This window comes from Pseudophryne corroboree, chromosome 1 (assembly GCF_028390025.1).
Source record: "Pseudophryne corroboree isolate aPseCor3 chromosome 1, aPseCor3.hap2, whole genome shotgun sequence".
In the NCBI taxonomy this organism is placed as follows: domain Eukaryota; kingdom Metazoa; phylum Chordata; class Amphibia; order Anura; family Myobatrachidae; genus Pseudophryne; species Pseudophryne corroboree.
In genome coordinates, this window is record NC_086444.1 from 651,029,302 (window position 1) to 651,052,660 (window position 23,359).

General features: G+C 47.0%; 1 protein-coding gene across 2 annotated transcripts in view; it reads left to right on the top strand.

The window, feature by feature from the left end:
- Window positions 1-23,359, top strand: part of MELK (maternal embryonic leucine zipper kinase) — a 300,470-nt gene that overhangs the window by 147,111 nt on the left and 130,000 nt on the right. Inside the window, exons 4-9 of one of the 2 annotated variants that reach the window (XM_063914642.1) lie at window positions 7,808-7,924; window positions 9,928-10,071; window positions 15,684-15,752; window positions 16,855-16,947; window positions 17,401-17,499; window positions 17,702-17,770. In XM_063914642.1, the coding sequence (XP_063770712.1) occupies window positions 7,808-7,924; window positions 9,928-10,071; window positions 15,684-15,752; window positions 16,855-16,947; window positions 17,401-17,499; window positions 17,702-17,770 (591 nt within the window). The remainder of the gene's footprint in view (window positions 1-7,807; window positions 7,925-9,927; window positions 10,072-15,683; window positions 15,753-16,854; window positions 16,948-17,400; window positions 17,500-17,701; window positions 17,771-23,359) is intronic. The other variant, XM_063914643.1, reaches the window with a different exon arrangement.

Here is a 23,359-nt window from a genome sequence, read left to right on the forward strand (position 1 = left end):
AGCAGACTTTCTCAGCAGGCACAACCTCCACCCGGGAGAGTGGGGACTTCATCCAGAAGTCTTCACGCTGATTGTAAATCGATGGGAACGGCCACAGGTGGACATGATGGCGTCCCGCCTAAACAAAAAACTAGAGCGATATTGCGCCAGGTCAAGGGACCCTCAGGCGATAGCTGTGGACGCTCTAGTGACACCGTGGGTGTACCAGTCAGTTTATGTGTTCCCTCCTCTGCCTCTCATACCAAGGGTACTGAGAATAATAAGAAAACGAGGAGTAAAAACAATACTCGTGGTTCCGGATTGGCCAAGACGAGCGTGGTACCCGGAACTTCAAGAGATGATCTCAGAGGACCCATGGCCTCTGCCGCTCAGACAGGACCTGCTGCAGCAGGGGCCCTGTCTGTTCCAAGACTTACTGCGGCTGCGTTTGACGGCATGGCGGTTGAACGCCGGATCCTGAAGGAAAAAGGCATTCCGGAGGAAGTCATTCCTACGCTGATTAAAGCCAGGAAAGATGTAACTGCAAAGCATTATCACCGCATATGGCGAAAATATGTTGCTTGGTGTGAGGCCAAAAAGGCCCCAACAGAGGAATTTCAACTAGGTCGATTTCTGCATTTCCTACAAGCAGGAGTGACTATGGGCCTGAAATTAGGCTCCATTAAGGTACAGATCTCGGCTCTGTCGATTTTCTTCCAGAAAGAACTAGCTTCACTACCTGAAGTTCAGACGTTTGTGAAAGGAGTGCTGCATATTCAGCCCCCGTTTGTGCCTCCAGTGGCACCTTGGGATCTCAACGTGGTGTTGAGTTTCTTAAAATCACTTTGGTTTGAGCCACTTAAAACCGTGGATCTAAAATATCTCACGTGGAAAGTGGTCATGTTATTGGCCTTGGCTTCAGCCAGGCGTGTGTCAGAATTGGCAGCTTTGTCATGTAAAAGCCCTTATCTGATTTTCCATATGGATAGGGCGGAATTGAGGACTCGTCCCCAGTTTCTCCCTAAGGTGGTATCAGCTTTTCACTTGAACCAACCTATTGTGGTGCCTGCGGCTACTAGGGACTTGGAGGATTCCAAGTTACTGGACGTTGTCAGGGCCTTGAAAATTTATGTTTCCAGGACGGCTAGAGTCAGGAAAACTGACTCGCTATTTATCCTGTATGCACCCAACAAACTGGGTGCTCCTGCTTCTAAGCAGACTATTGCTCGCTGGATTTGTAGCACAATTCAGCTGGCGCATTCTGCGGCTTGACTGCCGCATCCTAAATCAGTAAAAGCCCATTCCACAAGGAAGGTGGGCTCATCTTGGGCGGCTGCCCGAGGGGTCTCGGCTTTACAACTTTGCCGAGCTGCTACTTGGTCAGGGGCAAACACGTTTGCAAAATTCTACAAATTTGATACCCTGGCTGAGGAGGACCTTGAGTTCTCTCATTCGGTGCTGCAGAGTCATCCGCACTCTCCCGCCCGTTTGGGAGCTTTGGTATAATCCCCATGGTCCTTACGGAGTTCCCAGCATCCACTAGGACGTCAGAGAAAATAAGATTTTACTCACCGGTAAATCTATTTCTCGTAGTCCGTAGTGGATGCTGGGCGCCCATCCCAAGTGCGGATTGTCTGCAATACTTGTACATAGTTATTGTTCACTAAAGGGTTTTTGTTGAGCCATCTGTTGAGAGGCTCAGTTGTTTTCATACTGTTAAACTGGGTATAGTATCACGAGTTATACGGTGTGATTGGTGTGGCTGGTAGGAGTCTTACCTGGGATTCAAAATCCTTCCTTATTATGTCAGCTCGTCCGGGCACAGCGTCCTAACTGAGGCTTGGAGGAGGGTCATAGTGGGAGGAGCCAATGCACACCAGGTGACCTAAAAGCTTTTTTTAAGTTGTGCCCAGTCTCCTGCGGAGCCGCTATTCCCCATGGTCCTTTCGGAGTTCCCAGCATCCACTACGGACTACGAGAAATAGATTTACCGGTGAGTAAAATCTTATTTTTTACCTTTCTCTTACGTCCTAGAGGATGCTGGGGACTCCGTAAGGACCATGGGGAATAGACGGGCTCTGCAGGAGACATGGGCACTTTAAGAAAGAACTTTAGGTATGGGTGTACACTGGCTCCTCCCTCTATGCCCCTCCTCCAGACCTCAGTTTACTACTGTGCCCAGAGGAGACTGGGTGCATTACAGGGAGCTCTCCTGAGTTTCCTGAAAGAAAGTATATTTGTTAGGTTTGTTATTTTCAGGGAGCCTGCTGGCAACAGACTCCCTGCATCGAGGGACTGAGGAGAGAGAAGCAGACCTACTTCTGTGAGTTTCAAGGCTCTGCTTCTTATGCTACTGGACACAATTAGCTCCAGAGGGATCGGTACGCAGGTCTCACCCTCGCCGTCCGTCCCAGAGCCGTGCCGCCGTCCTCCTCGCAGAGCTGGAAGATAGAAGCTGGGTGAGTATGAGAAGAAAGACTTCAGAGGCGGCAGAAGACTTCAGATCTTCACTGAGGTAACACACAGCAGTAAAGCTGTGCGCCATTGCTCCCACACAGCACACACAAATGGCAGTCACTGTAAGGGTGCAGGGCGCAGAGGGGGGCGACCTGGGCAGCAATATAAACCTCAATTCTGGCAATAAACATGTATACACAGGCTGGGCACTGTATATATAAAGAGCCACCACCAGTTTTTTTATATATTTTAGCGGGACAGAAGCCCGCTGCTGAGGGGGTGGGGCTTCTTCCTCAGCACTCACCTGCGCCATTTTCTCCACAGCACAGCGCTGAGAGGAAGCTCCCCGGACTCTCCCTTGCTTATCCACGGTGAAAGAGGGTTTTAAAGAAGGGGGGGGGGGGGGCACATCATTGGCACAATATACAGATTACAGCGCTATCTGGGTAAACATATTGTGTGTTTTTTCCTGGGTCATTAGCGCTGGGTGTGTGCTGGCATACTCTCTCTCTGTCTCTCCAAAGGGCCTTGTGGGGGAACTGTCTTCAGATAAGAGGATTCCCTGTGTGTGTGGTGTCGGTACGTGTGTGTCGACATGTCTGAGGTAGAACGCTCTCCTAGGGAGGAGGAGGAGCAAATGAATGTGGTGTCTCCGTCGACAACGCCGACACCTGACTGGATGGATATGTGGAATGTCTTAAGTGCTAATGTGAATTTATTGCACAAAAGATTAGACAAAGCTGAGGCTAGGGAACAGACAGGGAGTCAACCCATGTCTGTCCCTATGTCGCAGGGACCTTCGGGGTCTCAAAAGCGCCCACTATCCCAAGTAGTAGACACGGATACCGACACTGATTCTGACTCCAGTGTCGACTACGATGATGCAAAGTTACAGCCAAAATTGGCTAAATGTATTCGATATGATTATTGCAATAAAAGATGTTTTGCATATCACAGAGGAACCCCCTGTCCCCGACACGAGGGTACACATGTATAAGGGGAAGAAACCTGAGGTAACCTTTCCCCCTTCTCATGAGCTGAACGAGTTGTGTGAAAAAGCGTGGGAATCTCCAGACAAAAAACTGCAGGTTCCCAAAAGGATTCTTATGGCGTCTCCTTTCCCGGCAAAGGACAGGATACGGTGGGAATCTTCCCCTAGGGTGGACAAAGCGTTGAGACTCTTATCCAAAAAGGTAGCGCTGCCATCCCAAGATACGGCTACCCTAAGGGATCCTGCTGATCGCAAGCAGGAGGTTATTTTGAAGTCCATTTACACACATTCTGGTACTTGACTCAGACCGGCTATTGCGTCGGCTTGGGTTTGTAGCGCGGTAGCAGCGTGGACAGATACCTTATCAGCGGAGATTGAAACCCTGGATAAGGATACCATCTTATTGACCCTAGGACATATAAAAGATGCTGTCTTATATATGAGAGGTGCTCAGAGACATTGCTTTACTGGGTTCTAGAGTCAACGCTATGTCGATTTCTGCTAGACTAGTCCTATGGACCCGGCAAAGGACAGGTGATGCCGACTCCAAATGGCATATGGAGGTTTTACCTTACAAGGGTGAGGAATTGTTTGGAGAAGGTCTCTCGGACCTGGTCTCCACAGCTACAGCTGGTAAATCCAATTTTTTGCCTTATATTCCCTCACAGCCTAAGAAAGCGCCACATTATCAAATGCAGTCCTTTCGGTCACAGAGAAACCAAGTATGAGGTGCGTCCTTTCTTGCCAGAGGTAAGGGCAGAGGAAAGAAGCTGCACAACACAGCTAGTTCCCAGGAACAGAAGTCCTCCCCGGCCTCTACAAAATCCACCGCATGACGCTAGGACTCGACTTTTCAGCCACATCTGGGTTCACTCACAGGTGGATACCTGGGCAATAGAAATTTGTTTCTCAGGGTTACAAGCTGGAATTCGAAGAGGTGCCTCCTCGCCGGTTTTTCAAATCGGCCCTGCCGGCTTCTCCCCAGAAAGGGAGTTGGTGTTAAATGCAATTCACAGATTGTATCTTCAACAGGTGGTGGTCAAGGTTCCCCTGCTTCAACAAGGGAGGGGATATTACTCAACCCTGTTTGTAGTCCCGAAACCAGACTGTTCGGTCAGACCCATTTTAAATTTAAAATCCCTGAACTTATACTTGAAAAGGTTCAAATTCAAGATGGAGTCGCTCAGAGCGGTCATTGCCAGCCTGGAAGGGGGGGGATTTTATGTTATCCCTGGACATAAAGGATGCATACCTTCATGTTCCCATATATCCACCTCATCAGGCGTACCTGAGATTTGCGGTACAGGATTGTCATTACCAATTTTAGATGTTGCCGTTTGGGCTTTCCACGGCCCTGAGGATTTTTACCAAGGTAATGGCAGAAATTATGGTGCTCCTGCGCAAGCAGGGTGTCACAATTATCCCGTACTTGGACGATCTCCTCATAAAAGTGAGATCAAGAGAGCAGTTGCTGATCAGCGTGTCACTTTCACTGAAAGTGTTACAGCCACATGGCTGGATTCTCAATATCTCGAAGTCGCAGCTGGTTCCTACGACTCGTCTGACCTTCTTAGGCATGATTCTGGATACGGACCAGAAAAGGGTTTATCTTCCAATAGAAAAGGCTCAGGAACTCATGATCCTGGTCAGGAACCTATTGAAGCCAAAACAGGTGTCGGTGCATCACTGCACTCGAGTCCTGGGAAAGATGGTGGCTTCGTACGAGGCCATTCCCTTCGGTAGGTTCCATGCGAGGTCCTTCCAATGGGACCTACTGGACAAGTGGTCCGGGTCACATCTACAGATTCATCAGTTGATCGCCCTGTCCCCCAGGGCCAGGGTTTCTCTCCTGTGGTGGCTACAGAGTGCTCACCTTCCAGAGGGCCGCAGATTTGGCATTCAGGACTGGGTTCTGGTGACCACGGACGCGAGCCTCAGAGGTTGGGGAGCAGTCACACAGGGAAGAAACTTCCAAGGGCTTTGGACAAGTCAAGAGACTTGTCTTCACATCAACGTCCTGGAGCTGAGGGCCATATACAACGCCCTGCGTCAAGCGGAGACCTTACTTCGCGACCTACCAGTTCTGTTTCAGTCAGACAACATCACCGCGGTGGCTCATGTAAACCGCCAAGGCGGCGCAAGGAGCAGAGTGGCGATGGCGGAAGCCGCCAGGATTCTGCGCTGGGCGGATAATCATGTAAGCGCACTGTCAGCAGTGTTCATTCCGGGAGTGGACAACTGGGAAGCAGACTTCCTCAGCAGACACGACCTGCATCCAGGAGAGTGGGGACTTCATCAGGAAGTCTTTGCACAGATTGCAAGTCAGTGGGGACTGCCCCAGATAGACATGATGGCGTCCCGCCTCAACAAAAAGCTACAGAGGTATTGCGCCAGGTCAAGAGACCCTCAGGCGGTAGCTGTGGACGCCCTAGTGACACCGTGGGTGTTCCAGTCGGTCTATGTATTTCCTCCTCTTCCTCTCATCCCAAAGGTGTTGAGAATAATAAGAAAAAAAGAGGAGTACAGACAATTCTCATTGTTCCAGATTGGCTGCGAAGGGCCTGGTGTCCGGATCTGCAGGAGATGCTCACAGAAGATCCGTGGCCTCTTCCTCTAAGGCAGGACCTGGTGCAACAGGGGCCCTGTCTGTTCCAAGACTTACCGCGGCTGCGTTTGACGGCATGGCGGTTGAACACCAGATCCTAGCGGAAAAGGGCATTCCGGATGAGGTCATTCCTACTCTGATAAAGGCTAGGAAGGACGTGACAGCTAAACATCATCACTGTATATGGCGAATGTATGTTTCTTGGTGTGAGGCCATGCTCCTACGGAAGAATTCCATCTGTGCCGTTTACTTCCCTTCCTACAAACTGGAGTGAATTTGGGCCTAAAATTAGGCTCCATTAAGGTTCAGATTTCGGCCTTATCCATTTTCTTTCAGAAAGAATTAGCTTCTCTCCCAGAAGTACAGAGTTTTGTGAAGGGAGTGCTGCATATTCAGACTCCTTTTGTACCTCCGGTGGCGCCTTGGGACCTTAATGTGGTGTTGAGTTTCCTTAAGTCGCACTGGTTTGAACCACTTGAAACTGTGGAGTTAAAATATCTCACTTGGAAGGTGGTCATGTTATTAGCCTTGGCTTTGGCTAGGCGAGTGTCGGAATTGGCGGCTTTGTCTCATAAAAGCCCCTATCTGGTTTTCCATATGGATAGAGCGGAATTGCGGACCCGTCCTCAATTTTTGCCTAAGGTGGTGTCATCTTTTCATATGAACCAACCTATTGTGGTGCTGGTGGCTACGCGAGACTTGGAGGATTCCGATTCCCTTGATGTGGTCAGGGCTTTGAAAATTTACGTGGCCAGAACGGCTAGAGTCCGAAAAACAGAAGCACTGTTTGTCCTGTATGCAGCCAACAAGGTTGGCGCTCCTGCTTCAAAGCCGACTATTGCTCGCTGGATCTGCAACACGATTCAGCAAGCTCATTCTATGGCTGGATTGCCGTTACCAAAATCGGTCAAGGCCCATTCCACTAGGAAGGTGGGCCCTTCTTGGGCGGCTGCCCGAGGGGTCTCTGCACTACAGCTGTGCCGAGCTGTACTTGGTCGAGTTCAAACACCTTTGCAAAATTCTATAAGTTTGATACCCTGGCTGAGGAGGACCTACTCAATCGGTGCTGCAGAGTCATCCGCACTCTCCCGCCCGTTTGGGAGCTTTGGTATAATCCCCATGGTACTTACGGAGTCCCCAGCATCCTCTAGGACGTAAGAGAAAATAAGATTTTAAACCTACCGGTAAATCTTTTTCTCGTAGTCCGTAGAGGATGCTGGGCGCCCGTCCCAAGTGCGGACTACTTCTGCAAGACTTGTATATAGTTTTGCTTACTAAGGGGTTATGTTATAGTTTCATCGGTCTCGGACTGATGCTGTGTTGTTTTCATACTGTTGACTGGTTAGTATATCACAGGTTATATGGTGTGAATGGTGTGGGCTGGTATGAATCTTGCCCTTGGCTTAACAAAAATCCTTTCCTCGTACTGTCCGTCTCCTCTGGGCACAGTTTCTCTAACTGAGGTCTGGAGGAGGGGCATAGAGGGAGGAGCCAGTGCACACCCATACCTAAAGTTCTTTCTTAAAGTGCCCATGTCTCCTGCGGAGCCCGTCTATTCCCCATGGTCCTTATGGAGTCCCCAGCATCCTCTACGGACTACGAGAAAAAGATTTACCGGTAGGTTTAAAATCTTATTTTTACATGTTCTGTACTTTTAGATTTCCTTTCTTTTAATAAAAAAATGCGAGTCTGTAATCTGAAATTACATGTGTGGTGTTGATATACAGTAAATATCTGTAACCAAAAATGGTCTAATCTGATCGTGCATTTTTAAGGATGATTTGCCTCGGGTCAAAATAGAAATAGAAGCTATGAAAAATTTAAGTCATCAACATGTGTGCAGACTCTATCATGTGATTGAGACTCCGAAGAAGATATTCATGGTTCTTGAGGTTAATATTCATATATATATATATTTTTTTTTAAGTAAAACTTAATCCGTACAACACAGCATTTTAAACTTTAGCCTAATATGCCTGAAATATGAAAGTGTTCATTTTAATAACTTATTGCTTGCTTTACAGTAGAGATCATTATGGAGTGCCATTTGACAATATTAATTATGTGTTTGTATAGGGGTGAGCGTTAATGGTAAGGTTGAAATTACCAGGATAACATTTTGAATATAAAACATCTGTCTTTTTTTTTTTTTTTTTTTTTGTTTATTCAAGCACTTCCTACAAACATAGGCCCTCATTCCGAGTTGATCGGTCGCTAGCTGCTTTTAGCAGCAGTGCAAACGCTAAGCAGCTACCCTCTGGGAGTGTATCTTAGCTTAGCAGAAGTGCGAACGAAAGGTTAGCAGAATAGTGTTGACATTTTTTCTAGCAGTTTCAGAGTAGCTGCAGACCTACTCATTCCTTGCGATCACTTCAGACTGTTTGGTTCCTGGTTTGATGTCACAAACACGCCCTGCATTCGGCCAGCCACTCCCCCGTTTCCCCAGGCACGCATGCGTTTTTACCTGACACGCCTGCGTTTTTTAGCACACTCCCGGAAAACTGCCAGTTACCACCCAGAAACACCCACTTCCTGTCAATCATTCAACGATCACCATTGCAACTGAAAAGCGTCGCTAGACCTTGTGTGAAACTGTACAGTTTTGTGTGAAAGTACGTTGCGCGTGCGCACTGCGGCCCGTACGCATGTGCAGAAATACAGATTTTTAGCCTGATCGCTGTGCCGTGAACAATGGCAGCTAGCGATCAACTCGGAATGACCCCCATAGTGTACAATAATGCAAATAAGACCATTACAATAAATAGTGTAATACTTAGGATACATTGGGGGGTATCCAATTGGATGTGGTAAAACACTTTGTATGAAAAGCATCTTTTTTTATTTGGGGGGGGGGGGGGGGGTGTTTGCACTTTTTCCCTTATGTTTCACCAATGTTGTTTTTTTGTACAAGCTATCCAATTAGATCACCTGTAAAGAAGGGGGGGGGGGAGCTCACAAACACACATGCACAAAGGTTGTGAAACCTGTGTGTTTTCGTGTTGAATTTGCCTGCCTGAGGCAGGTGAAACAAAATTCCAGAGAAGCCATGGCCTATTGGTGGTAGATGGCCCTTGGCAAACCAATTGCCCGCAGTCAATGACTGAGGGTGATTGTATACTGCCCATAGTGTCATCACAACAATGAAAATGGAGAGCCAAGTAGACTCCCTATATAAGAACATACTGTATTTAAGCAAAGTTTAAAGTCAAGAATTTTAAATATTGCAAATCTAAGTAATTGGCTAGTGTGTATGTATAATACTGTATGTATAAAAATAATAATCTATGATTTTGAATGTAAATTGAGGATTTTTGTGCTTAAGGGAGGGAACCGCAAGTCTGCATGTGAATAATGGTAACTAAGTTTCAGCCAATTTGCTGAAGATCTTTGACTGGCATACTATGACACTTGTTTGCTTTAGAAAAAAGCTGACACCATTTTGGAAAAATAATTCTTCTGACTTCACATTTATGCAAGTGTTTCACAGCCATTTAATTGTGCAGAATCTTGCTTGCTAATACAATGCGAGTTATCCAGCAGGATAACATTGACTGTGTTTAGTCTCCTCTCCTCCTAAGGGTACAAGCAAGGTTTTCTTCACATTCATACAATATGTGCCAAGCCGCACACTGTGCACTTCCAACTGTACCTTAATCTTAATTGATTCTTCTATAAATGACTGTGGCACTCAGAAAAGTGACACATACAAATTGTCAGTCTACCTTATAGCCATTATTATGTTGTTAATTACTGTAGGTTGTTAATGTATCAAAGATTTGACTAGTAATCTACCTGTCACTTTTAATTTTATTTTGTGTGTCATAGTCCACTTTGCATTAAAGTCTTTTATTTTATTTTTTATTATTATTTTTTTTTCTATCACTCTTTCTTTCAGTATTGTCCAGGTGGCGAATTATTTGACTATATTATTGCAAAGGACCGTTTAACTGAAGATGAAGCTAGAGTGTTTTTCCGACAGATTGTATCTGCTGTCGCATATATTCATAGCCAGGGATATGCACACCGAGATCTAAAACCAGTAAGTCTAAATTAATTTTCCATGGTGCGTATAGACACTTGTCACCAGGAAAGGTGTGTGTAATTATTTTTCTCTATCGTCCTAGTGGATGCTGGGGTTCCTGAAAGGACCATGGGGAATAGCGGCTCCGCAGGAGACAGGGCACAAAAAGTAAAGCTTTAGGATCAGGTGGTGTGCACTGGCTCCTCCCCCTATGACCCTCCTCCAAGCCTCAGTTAGATTTTTGTGCCCGGCCGAGAAGGGTGCAATCTAGGTGGCTCTCCTAAAGAGCTGCTTAGAAAAGTTTAGCTTAGGTTTTTTATTTTACAGTGAGTCCTGCTGGCAACAGGATCACTGCAACGAGGGACTTAGGGGAGAAGAAGTGAACTCACCTGCGTGCAGGATGGATTGGCTTCTTGGCTACTGGACATTAGCTCCAGAGGGACGATCACAGGTACAGCCTGGATGGTCACCGGAGCCTCGCCGCCGGCCCCCTTGCAGATGCTGAAACGAGAAGAGGTCCAGAATCGGCGGCAGAAGACTCCTCAGTCTTCTTAAGGTAGCGCACAGCACTGCAGCTGTGCGCCATTTTCCTCTCAGCACACTTCACACGGCAGTCACTGAGGGTGCAGGGCGCTGGGAGGGGGGCGCCCTGGGAGGCAAATGAAAACCTTTTTTGGCTAAAAATACCTCACATATAGCCTCCGGGGGCTATATGGAGATATTTAACCCCTGCCAGAATCCGTTGAAGAGCGGGAGACGAGGCCGCCGAAAAAGGGGCGGGGCCTATCTCCTCAGCACACAGCGCCATTTTCCCTCACAGAAAGGCTGGAGGGAAGGCTCCCAGGCTCTCCCCTGCACTGCACTACAGAAACAGGGTTAAAACAGAGAGGGGGGGCACTAATTTGGCGTTAGAAATCTATAAAAAAGATGCTATAAGGGAAAACACTTATATAAGGTTGTCCCTATATAATTATAGCGTTTTTGGTGTGTGCTGGCAAACTCTCCCTCTGTCTCTCCAAAGGGCTAGTAGGTCCTGTCCTCTATCAGAGCATTCCCTGTGTGTGTGCTGTGTGTCGGTACATGTGTGTCGACATGTATGAGGACGATGTTGGTGAGGAGGCGGAGCAATTGCCTGTAATGGTGATGTCACTCTCTAGGGAGTCGACACCGGAATGGATGGCTTATTTAGGGAATTACGTGATAATGTCAACACGCGCCAAGGTCGGTTGACGACATGAGACGGCCGACAAACAATTAGTACCGGTCCAGACGTCTCAAAAACACCGTCAGGGGTTTTAAAACGCCCGTTTACTTTAGTCGGTCGACACAGACACAGACAGGGACACTGAATCCAGTGTCGACGGTGAATAAACAAACGTATTCCTTATTAGGGCCACACGTTAAGGGCAATGAAGGAGGTGTTACATATTTCTGATACTACAAGTATCACAAAAGAGGGTATTATGTGGGATGTGAAAAAACTACCGTAGTTTTTCCTGAATCAGATAAATTAAATGAAGTGTGTGATGATGCGTGGGTTCCCCCCGATAGAAAATATGGGCGGTATACCCTTTCCCGCCAGAAGTTAGGGCGCGTTGGGAAACACCCCTTAGGGTGGATAAGGCGCTCACACGCTTATCAGAACAAGTGGCGGTACCGTCTATAGATAGGGCCGTCCTCAAGGAGCCAGCTGACAGGAGGCTGGAAAAATATCATAAAAAGTATATACACACATACTGGTGTTATACTGCGACCAGCGATCGCCTCAGCCTGGATGTGCAGAGCTGGGGTGGCTTGGTCGGATTCCCTGACTAAAAATATTGATACCCTTGACAGGGACAGTATTTTATTGACTATAGAGCATTTAAAGGATGTATTTCTATATATGCGAGATGCACAGAGGGATATTTGCACTCTGGCATCAAGAGTAAGTGCGATGTCCATATCTGCCAGAAGATGTTTATGGACACGACAGTGGTCAGGTGATGCAGATTCCAAACGGCACAAAGGTGTATTGCCGTATAAAGGAAGAGGAGTTATTTGGGGTCGGTCCATCGGACCTGGTGGCCACGGCAACTGCTGGAAAATCCACCGTTTTTACCCTAAGTCACATCTCTGCAGAAAAAGACACTGTCTTTTCAGCTTCAGTCCTTTCGTCCCTATAAGAGTCATATCTGCCCAGGGATAGAGGAAAGGGAAGAAGACTGCAGCAGGCAGCCCATTCCCAGGAACAGAAGCGTTCCACCGCTTCTGACAAGCTCTCAGCAGGACGCTGAGACCGCACAGGACCCCTGGATCCTACAAGTAGTATCCCAGGGGTACAGTTTGGAATGTCGAGACGTTTCCCCTGCGCAGGCTCCTGAAGTCTGCTTTACCAAGGTCTCCCTCCGACAAGGAGGCAGTATGGGAAAAAATTCACGAGCTGTATTCCCAGCAGGTGATAATTAAATTACCCCTCCTACAACAAGAAAAGGGGTATTATTCCACACTATATTGTGGTACTGAAGCCAGAAGGCTAGGTGAGACCTATTCTAAATCTAAAAAAATTTGAACACTTACAAAGGTTCAAATCAAGATGGAGTCACTCAGAGCAGTGATAACGAACCGGGAAGAAGGGGACTATCTGGTGTCCCGAGACATCAGGGATGCTTACCTCCATGTCCCAAATTTGCCCTTATCACTAAGGGTACCTCAGGTTCGTGGTACAGAACTGTCACTATCAGTTTCAGACGCTGCCGTTTGGATTGTCTACGGCACCCCGGGTCTTTACCAAGGTAATGGCCGAAATGATGGTTCTTCTTCGAAGAAAAGGCGTCTTAATTATCCCTTACTTGGACGATCTCCTGATAAGGGCAAAGTCCAGGGAACAGTTGGAGGTCGGAGTAGCACTATCTCGGATACTGTTACAACAGCAGGGGTGGATTCTAAATATTCCAAAATCGCAGCTGATCCCGACAACAAGTCTCCTGTGCTTAGGGATGATTCTGGACACAGTCCAGAAAAAGGTGTTTCTCCCGGAAGAGAAAGCCAGGGAGTTATCCGAGCTAGTCAGGAACCTCCTAAAATCAGTGCATCATTGCACAAGGGCCATGGTAAAAAAATGGTGACTTCCTACGAAGCAATTCCAGTCGGCAGATTTCATGCAAGAACTTTTCAGTGGGATCTGCTGGACAAATGGTCCGGATCGCATCTTCAGATGCATCAGCGGATAACCCTATATCCAAGGACAAGGGTGTCTCTCCTGTGGTGGTTACAGAGTGCTCATCTTCTAGAGGGCCGCAGATTCGGCATTCAGTTTTGGATGTTGGTGACCACGGAGGCCAGCCCGAGAGGCTGGGGAGCAGTCACACAAGGAAAAAATTTCCAGGGAGTGTGATCAAGTCTGGAGATTTTTCTCCACATAAATATAGCTAAGGGTAAATTTATAATGCTCTAAGCTTAGCAAGACCTCTGCTTCAAGGTCAGCCGGTATTGATCCAGTGGGATAAAACATCACGGCAGTCGCCCACGTAAATAGACAGGGCGGCACAAGAAGCAGGAGGGCAGTGGCAAAAACTGCAAGGACTTTTCGCTGGGCGGAAAATCATGTGATAGCACTGTCAGCAGTTTTCATTCCGGGAATGGAAACTGGGAAGCAGACTTCCTCAGTAGGCACGACCTCCACCCGGCAGAGTGGGAACTTCATGGGGAAGTTTTCCACATAATTGTAAACCGTTGGGAATTACCAAAGGTGGACATGATGGCGTCCCGTCTGAACAAAAAACGGGGCAGGTATTGCGCCAGGTTAAGAGACCCTCAGGCAATAGCTGTGGACGTTCTGGTAACACCGTGGGTGTACCAGTCGGTGTATGTGTTCCATCCTCTGCTTTTCATACCTAAGGTACTGAGAATTATAAGACGTAGAGGAGTAAGAACTATACTCATGGCTCCGGATTGGCCAAGAAGGACTTGGTACCCGGAACTTCAAGAGATGCTCACAGAGGACTTATGGCCTCTGCCGCTAAGAAGGGACTTGTTTCAGCAAGTACCATGTCTGTTCCAAGACTTACCGCAGCTGCGTTTGACGGCATGGCGGTGGAACGCCGGATCCTAAGGGAAAAGGCATTCAGGAAGAGGTCATTCCTACCCTGGTCAAAGCCAGAAAGGAGGTGACCGCACAACATTATCACCACATGTGGCGAAAATATGTTGCGTGGTGTGAGGCCAGGAAGGCCCCACGAAGAAATTTCAACTCGGTCGATTCCTGCATTTCTTGCAAACAGGAGTGTCTATGGGCCTCAAATTGGGGTCCATTAAGGTTCAAATTTCGGCCCTGTCGATTTTTCTTCCAGAAAGAATTGGCTTCAGTTCCTGAAGTCCAGAAGTTTGTCAAGGGAGTATTGCATATACAACCCCCTTTTGTGCCTCCAGTGGCACTGTGGGATCTCAACGTAGTTCTGGGATTCCTCAAAACACATTGGTTTAAAACCAGTCAAATCTGTGGATTTGAAGCATCTCACATGAAAAGTGAACATGCTCTTGGACCTGGCCTGGACCAGGCGAGTGTCAAATTGGTGGTTTTTTTCTCAAAAAAGCCCATATCTGTTTGTCCATTCGGACAGGGCAGAGCTGCGGACTCGTCCCCAGTTCTCTCCCTAAGGTGGTGTCAGTGTTTCACCTGAACCAGCTTATTGTGGTGTCTTGCGCCTACTAGGGACTTGGAGGACTCCAAGTTGCTAGATGTGGTCAGGGCCCTGAAAATATAGGTTCCAGGACGGCTGGAGTCAGGAAAACTGACTTGCTGTTATCCTGTATGCACCCAACAAACTGGGTGCTCTTGCTTTTAAGCAGACTTTTGCTAGTTGGATGTGTAATACAATTCAGCTTGCACATTCTGTGGCAGGCCTGCCACAGCCAAAATATGTAAATGCCCATTCCACAAGGAAGGTGGGCTCATCTTGGGCGGCTGCCCGAGGGGTCTCGGCTTTACAACTTTGCCGAGCGGCTATTTAGTCAGGGGCAAACACGTTTGTAAAATCCTACAAATTTGATACCCTGGCTAAGGAGGACCTGGAGTTCTCTCATTCGGTGCTGCAGAGTCATCCGCACTCTCCCGCCCGTTTGGGAGCTTTGGTATAATCCCCATGGTCCTTTCAGGAACCCCAGCATCCACTAGGACGATAGAGAAAATAAGAATTTACTTACCGATAATTCTATTTCTCGGAGTCCGTAGTGGATGCTGGGCGCCCATCCCAAGTGCGGATTATCTGCATTACTTGTACATAGTTACAAAAATCGGGTTATTATTGTTGTGAGCCATCCTTTCAGAGGCTTCGCTGTTATCATACTGTTAACTGGGTTCAGATCACAGGTTGTACAGTGTGATTGGTGTGGCTGGTATGAGTCTTACCCGGGATTCATAAATCCTTCCTTATTGTGTACGCTCGTCCGGGCACAGTACCTAACTGAGGCTTGGAGGAGGGTCATAGGGGGAGGAGCCAGTGCACACCACCTGATCCTAAAGCTTTACTTTTTGTGCCCTGTCTCCTGCGGAGCCGCTATTCCCCATGGTCCTTTCAGGAACCCCAGCATCCACTACGGACTCCGAGAAATAGAATTATCGGTAAGTAAATTCTTATTTTCTCTTCTAGGAAAATCTCCTTATTGATGAAAACCATAACTTGAAGTTAATTGATTTTGGTCTCTGTGCAAAGCCAAAGGTAAAATAGTACTCATGCTTTCAGTTTATTTCCTTTATATTTTGAATGTGCCTCAGCACCATAACAGAGGCTAACAATGTGCTTCTTTATCGTCTAAAGATGCTAGCTCTGCTTTATTTTTCCTTCTAGTTATTGATGCACCAAGCAAAATTTTAACAATCACTTGCTCCCTCTTCTGTTAGGCATGAAAACTGCAGCTGAATGCATGTCTTCATTTGTGTATTTCATAAACTAGTCCCTTTATCTTAGAAAATGGGATTGACATCCTTCACTTCTTCAATCATATCAAACTAAATCTGCATGTTTATTTTAAACAACTTTAAATATAAATAATTATACACTTGCAGTCCTCTAACGTTAAGTCGGTAACACTGGCATTTATGTATTAACTGAGAGTATAATGCTGGCCATATACTAGAACGATTTTAGGTATGAATGCATGATTTGGACACCTCGATGCAAATTGTGCATTATTTTGGAAAGAATACTTTTTTTAATGCGCAGTCCCACAGGTTGAACGTCTCATCCTCTGATCATACGTGCAGCCCATATTATCCATCGTAATCATAGGCACATCGTATGTCATTAAAAACACCAAATCGTGAGTCCAGGACTGCCGCGGAGATCAAGGGAAGTAGTTAGACGAGACGCATCTGATGCTGGTCGTTCTAATGTATGGCCAGCATAACCTTGGGCTTAAAGAATTTTTATTTTATATTTATATTACATATGGAAGTTTTAATTCTGAAATGAGCTACCCTAAAGAGAAGGCTGTGCTCCTGCTTAATGTATATCTGACCAGGCTAGAGTGTTCCCAGGGTTTCCTGGCAGAAACCATACAGCTGCAAAAGAATGGAATGACTGTAGAATATTTCCAATAAAATGATAACCTTTACTAGGCTGACCATATTATCCCTTTAACCTGGGACACACAAATTACACAGGTTCTGTGGCTGGCTGACTACAAGCCTGCATTTCACCTGGTTTTAAGCAGCCACAGAACCTATGTAATTCATGTGTCCCAGGTTTAAGGGATAAAATTGTCAGCCTACCTTTACTAATGGTGTGATCTTTTCCTGGTCTCCACTTTCCATATTGGTAGGGTGGCTTGGATTATCACTTAATGACCTGCTGTGGAAGTCCAGCTTATGCAGCTCCCGAACTCATACAGGGAAAAGCTTATATTGGCTCTGAGGTGAGATGGATATTGTGTATTGTATCAAATCTGTACCTTTTATATGTTGAAATGTTGCTCATGTTTATCCTCAGCAAATATTAAATGCAGTTTCCCAAACTGCAATTACAGTCCAGGTTTTAAGGATATCCATGCTTGCGCACTGATGACTTCATTAGTATCAGTCAGTTTGCTTGAACAGTCTGTACGCAATCATGGATATGCTTAAAATCTGGACTGTAATGGCAGAGTTTGGGCATCTCTGACTTAATGTGTGTTTTTGCTTGCAATGTCTGAAATATATTGAGGTCTTCAATGTTTGAACAAAACAATGGTATTAAAGAAAACTGTCACATGAATAGCAATTACCAAACATAAAAGGAAACCGATACATCTTGTTTACACTGCTCACATACATATGCTCCATGTTTGGTTCTTTCTGCTTCTAAACCCTCTGCTTATTGTGACTTTTAGGCAGATATTTGGAGCATGGGAGTACTAATGTATGCACTAATGTGTGGATACCTGCCTTTTGATGATGACAATGTCATGGCCTTGTACAAAAAAGTTATGGTAAGTTGTTTCTCCTACTAAAGTGTTTGCAAATCTTGCCAATCACCTTTTCATAGCAGTTAGAACTTGATTTTTAAAAATATACACAGATCACCAAATGCACATGATGACAATAAGATGCTTAGTTTCACCAGGTTTTTTTCTATTTTGGGTGTGATGTTTGTCTTCATGTTCGTTTTTTTTTTTTTTTTTTAACCAACAGAGGGGGAAATACGATATCCCAAAATGGCTTTCTCCTTGCACTGTGTTGCTGCTTAGCCAGATGCTTCAGGTCAGTCTAAATGTGAGATGAATCCTATAATGGATATTTGTATTTTCCCTATGAACAAACTGGTGTGGTGGTATTTATAATTAAAAAACGATATTACAGATTGAGTATCTCTTATCCAAAATGCTTGGGACCAGAGGTATTTTGGATATCGAATTTTTCCGTATTTTGGAATAATTGCATACCATAATGAGATATCATGGCGATGGGACCCAAGTCTAAGCACAGAATGCATTTGTTTCATATACACCTTATACACACAGCCTGAAGGTAATTTAATACAATATTTCTCTATCGTCCTAGTGGATGCTGGGGTTCCTGAAAGGACCATGGGGAATAGCGGCTCCGCAGGAGACAGGGCACAAAAAGTAAAGCTTTCCGATCAGGTGGTGTGCACTGGCTCCTCCCCCTATGACCCTCCTCCAAGCCTCAGTTAGATTTTTGTGCCCGGCCGAGGAGGGTGCAATCTAGGTGGCTCTCCTAAAGAGCTGCTTAGAAAAGTTTAGCTTAGGTTTTTTATTTTACAGTGAGTCCTGCTGGCAACAGGATCACTGCAACGAGGGACTTAGGGGAGAAGAAGTGAACTCACCTGCGTGCAGGATGGATTGGCTTCTTGGCTACTGGACATCAGCTCCAGAGGGACGATCACAGGTACAGCCTGGATGGTCACCGGAGCCTCGCCGCCGGCCCCCTTGCAGATGCTGAAACAAGAAGAGGTCCAGAATCGGCGGCAGAAGACTCCTCAGTCTTCTAAAGGTAGCGCACAGCACTGCAGCTGTGCGCCATTTTCCTCTCAGCACACTTCACACGGCAGTCACTGAGGGTGCAGGGCGCTGGGAGGGGAGCGCCCTGGGAGGCAAATGAAAACCTATTTGGCTAAAAAATACCTCACATATAGCCTCCGGGGGCTATATGGAGATATTTAACCCCTGCCAGAATCCACTAAAGAGCGGGAGACGAGCCCGCCGAAAAAGGGGCGGGGCTTATCTCCTCAGCACACAGCGCCATTTTCCTTACACAGCTCCGCTGGTCAGGACGGCTCCCAGGTCTCTCCCCTGCACTGCACTACAGAAACAGGGTAAAACAAGAGAGGGGGGGCAAAATAGTGGCAAAAATTATATTATAAAAGCAGCTATACAGGGAGCACTTATTATAAGGCTATCCCTGTCATATATAGCGCTTTGGTGTGTGCTGGCAAACTCTCCCTCTGTCTCCCCAAAGGGCTAGTGGGGTCCTGTCTTCGTTAAGAGCATTCCCTGTGTGTCTGCTGTGTGTCGGTACGTGTGTGTCGACATGTATGAGGACGATATTGGTGTGGAGGCGGAGCAATTGCCAAATATGGGGATGTCACCTCCTAGGGGGTCGACACCAGAATGGATGCCTTTATTTTTGGAATTACGGGATAGTGTCAACACGCTAAAGCAGTCGTTTGACGACATGAGACGGCCGGACAATCAATTAGTGCCTGTCCAGGCGCCTCAAACACCGTCAGGGGCTGTAAAACGCCCTTTGCCTCAGTCGGTCGACACAGACCCAGACACAGGCACTGATTCCAGTGGCGACGGTGACAAATCAACCGTATTTTCCAGTAGGGCCACACGTTATATGATTTTGGCAATGAAGGAGGCGTTACATTTAGCTGATACTACAGGTACCACTAAACAGGGTATTATGTGGGGTGTGAAAAAACTACCTATAGTTTTTCCTGAATCAGAAGAACTAAATGAGGTGTGTGATGAAGCGTGGGTTGCCCCCGATAAAAAGATGCTAATTTCAAAGAAGTTATTGGCTTTATACCCTTTCCCGCCAGAGGTTAGGGCGCGCTGGGAAACACCTCCTAGGGTGGACAAGGCGCTCACACGCTTATCTAAACAAGTGGCGTTACCCTCTCCTGAGACGGCCGCACTTAAAGATCCAGCAGATAGGAGGATGGAAAATATCCAAAAAAGTATATACACACATACAGGTGTTATACTACGACCAGCTATAGCGACAGCCTGGATGTGCAGTGCTGGAGTAGCTTGGTCAGAGTCCCTGATTGAAAATATTGATACCCTGGATAGGGACAATGTTTTACTGTCTTTAGAGCAAATAAAGGATGCATTTCTTTATATGCGTGATGCACAGAGGGATATCTGCACACTGGCATCACGGGTAAGTGCTATGTCCATTTCGGCCAGAAGAAGTTTATGGACGCGACAGTGGTCAGGCGATGCGGACTCAAAACGGCATATGGAAGTTTTGCCGTATAAAGGGGAGGAGTTATTTGGAGTCGGTCTATCAGATTTGGTGGCCACGGCTACAGCCGGGAAATCCACCTTTTTACCTCCAGTCACTCCCCAACAGAAAAAGACACCGACTTTTCAACCGCAGCCCTTTCGTTCCTTTAAAAACAAGAGAGCAAAGGGATATTCATATCTGCCACGAGGCAGAGGAAGGGGGAAGAGACAGCAACAGGCAGCTCCTTCCCAGGAACAGAAGCCCTCCCCCGCTTCTACAAAAGCCTCAGCATGACGCTGGGGCTTCTCAAGCGGACTCGGGGGCGGTGGGCGGTCGTCTCAAGAATTTCAGCGCGCAGTGGGCTCACTCGCAGGTAGATCCCTGGATCCTGCAGATAATATCTCAGGGATACAGGTTGGAACTAGAGACAGATCCACCTCGCCGTTTCCTGAAGTCTGCTTTACCAACGTCCCCCTCCGAAAGGGAGACGGTCTTGGAAGCCATTCACAAGCTGTACTCTCAGCAGGTGATAGTCAAGGTACCTCTTCTACAACAAGGAAAGGGGTATTATTCCACTCTATTTGTGGTACCGAAGCCGGATGGCTCGGTAAGACCTATTCTAAATCTGAAGTCCTTGAACCTGTACATAAAGAAGTTCAAGTTCAAGATGGAGTCACTCAGAGCAGTGATAGCGAACCTGGAAGAAGGGGACTTTATGGTATCCTTGGACATCAAGGATGCGTACCTCCACGTTCCAATTTACCCCTCACACCAGGGGTACCTCAGGTTCGTCGTACAAAACTGTCACTATCAGTTTCAGACGCTGCCGTTCGGATTGTCCACGGCACCTCGGGTCTTTACAAAGGTAATGGCCGAGATGATGATTCTTCTTCGAAGAAAAGGCGTATTAATTATCCCATACTTGGACGATCTCCTGATAAGGGCAAGGTCCAGAGAACAGCTAGAGATGGGATTAGCACTGTCTCAAGAAGTGCTAAAACAGCACGGGTGGATTCTGAATATTCCAAAATCCCAGTTAATGCCAACAACTCGTCTGCTGTTCCTAGGGATGATTCTGGACAAATGGTCAGGGTCGCATCTTCAGATGCACCAGCGGATAACCCTGTCTCCAAGGACAAGGGTATCTCTTCTGTGGTGGTTGCAGAGTGCTCATCTATTGGAGGGCCGCAGATTCGGCATACAGGATTGGATCCTGGTGACCACGGACGCCAGCCTGAGAGGCTGGGGAGCAGTCACACAAGGAAGAAACTTCCAGGGAGTGTGGACGAGCCTGGAAACGTCTCTTCACATAAACATTCTGGAACTAAGAGCAATCTACAATGCTCTAAGCCAGGCAGAACCTCTGCTTCAGGGAAAACCGGTGTTGATCCAGTCGGACAACATCACGGCAGTCGCCCATGTGAACAGACAGGGCGGCACAAGAAGCAGGAGTGCAATGGCAGAAGCTGCAAGGATTCTTCGCTGGGCAGAGAATCATGTGATAGCACTGTCAGCAGTGTTCATCCCGGGAGTGGACAACTGGGAAGCAGACTTCCTCAGCAGACACGACCTTCACCCGGGAGAGTGGGGACTTCATCCAGAAGTCTTCCACATGCTGGTAACCCGTTGGGAAAGACCAATGGTGGACATGATGGCGTCTCGCCTCAACAAAAAACTGGACAGGTATTGCGCCAGGTCAAGAGATCCGCAGGCAATAGCTGTGGACGCGCTGGTAACGCCTTGGGTGTACCAGTCGGTGTATGTGTTTCCTCCTCTGCCTCTCATACCAAAAGTATTGAGAATTATACGGCAAAGAGGCGTAAGAACGATACTAGTGGTTCCGGATTGGCCAAGAAGGACTTGGTACCCGGAACTTCAAGAGATGATCACGGAAGATCCGTGGCCTCTACCTCTAAGGAGGGACTTGCTTCAGCAGGGTCCCTGTCTGTTTCAAGACTTACCGCGGCTGCGTTTGACGGCATGGCGGTTGAACGCCGGATCCTAAAGGAAAAAGGCATGCCGGAAGAAGTCATTCCTACTTTGATTAAAGCAAGGAAGGAAGTAACCGTGCAACATTATCACCGCATTTGGCGAAAATATGTTGCGTGGTGCGAGGATCGGAGTGCTCCGACGGAGGAATTTCAACTGGGTCGATTCCTACATTTCCTGCAATCAGGATTGTCTATGGGTCTCAAATTGGGATCTATTAAGGTTCAAATTTCGGCCCTGTCGATTTTCTTCCAGAAAGAATTGGCTTCAGTCCCTGAAGTCCAGACTTTTGTTAAGGGAGTGCTGCATATACAGCCTCCTGTGGTGCCTCCAGTGGCACCGTGGGATCTCAATGTGGTTTTGGACTTTCTAAAATCTCATTGGTTTGAACCACTAAAAAATGTGGATTTGAAATATCTCACATGGAAAGTGACCATGCTACTAGCCCTGGCTTCGGCCAGGAGAGTGTCAGAACTGGCAGCTTTATCTTACAAAAGCCCATATCTGATTTTCCATTCGGACAGGGCGGAACTGCGGACTCGTCCGCATTTTCTCCCTAAGGTGGTGTCAGCATTTCATCTGAACCAGCCTATTGTAGTGCCTGCGGCTACAAGTGACTTGGAGGACTCCAAGTTACTGGACGTTGTCAGAGCATTGAAAATATATATTGCAAGGACAGCTGGAGTCAGAAAATCTGACTCGTTGTTTATATTGTATGCACCCAACAAGATGGGTGCTCCTGCGTCTAAGCAGACGATTGCTCGTTGGATCTGTAGCACAATCCAACTTGCACATTCTGTGGCAGGCCTGCCACAGCCTAAATCTGTAAAGGCCCACTCCACAAGGAAGGTGGGCTCATCTTGGGCGGCTGCCCGAGGGGTCTCGGCATTACAACTTTGCCGAGCAGCTACGTGGTCAGGGGAGAACACGTTTGTAAAATTTTACAAATTTGATACTCTGGCTAAGGAGGACCTGGAGTTCTCTCATTCGGTGCTGCAGAGTCATCCGCACTCTCCCGCCCGTTTGGGAGCTTTGGTATAATCCCCATGGTCCTTTCAGGAACCCCAGCATCCACTAGGACGATAGAGAAAATAAGAATTTACTTACCGATAATTCTATTTCTCGGAGTCCGTAGTGGATGCTGGGCGCCCATCCCAAGTGCGGATTATCTGCAATAATTGTACATAGTTATTGTTAACTAATTCGGGTTATTGTTGTAGGGAGCCATCTTTCAGAGGCTCCTCTGTTATCATACTGTTAACTGGGTTTAGATCACAAGTTGTACGGTGTGATTGGTGTGGCTGGTATGAGTCTTACCCGGGATTCAAAATTCCTCCCTTATTGTGTACGCTCGTCCGGGCACAGTACCTAACTGAGGCTTGG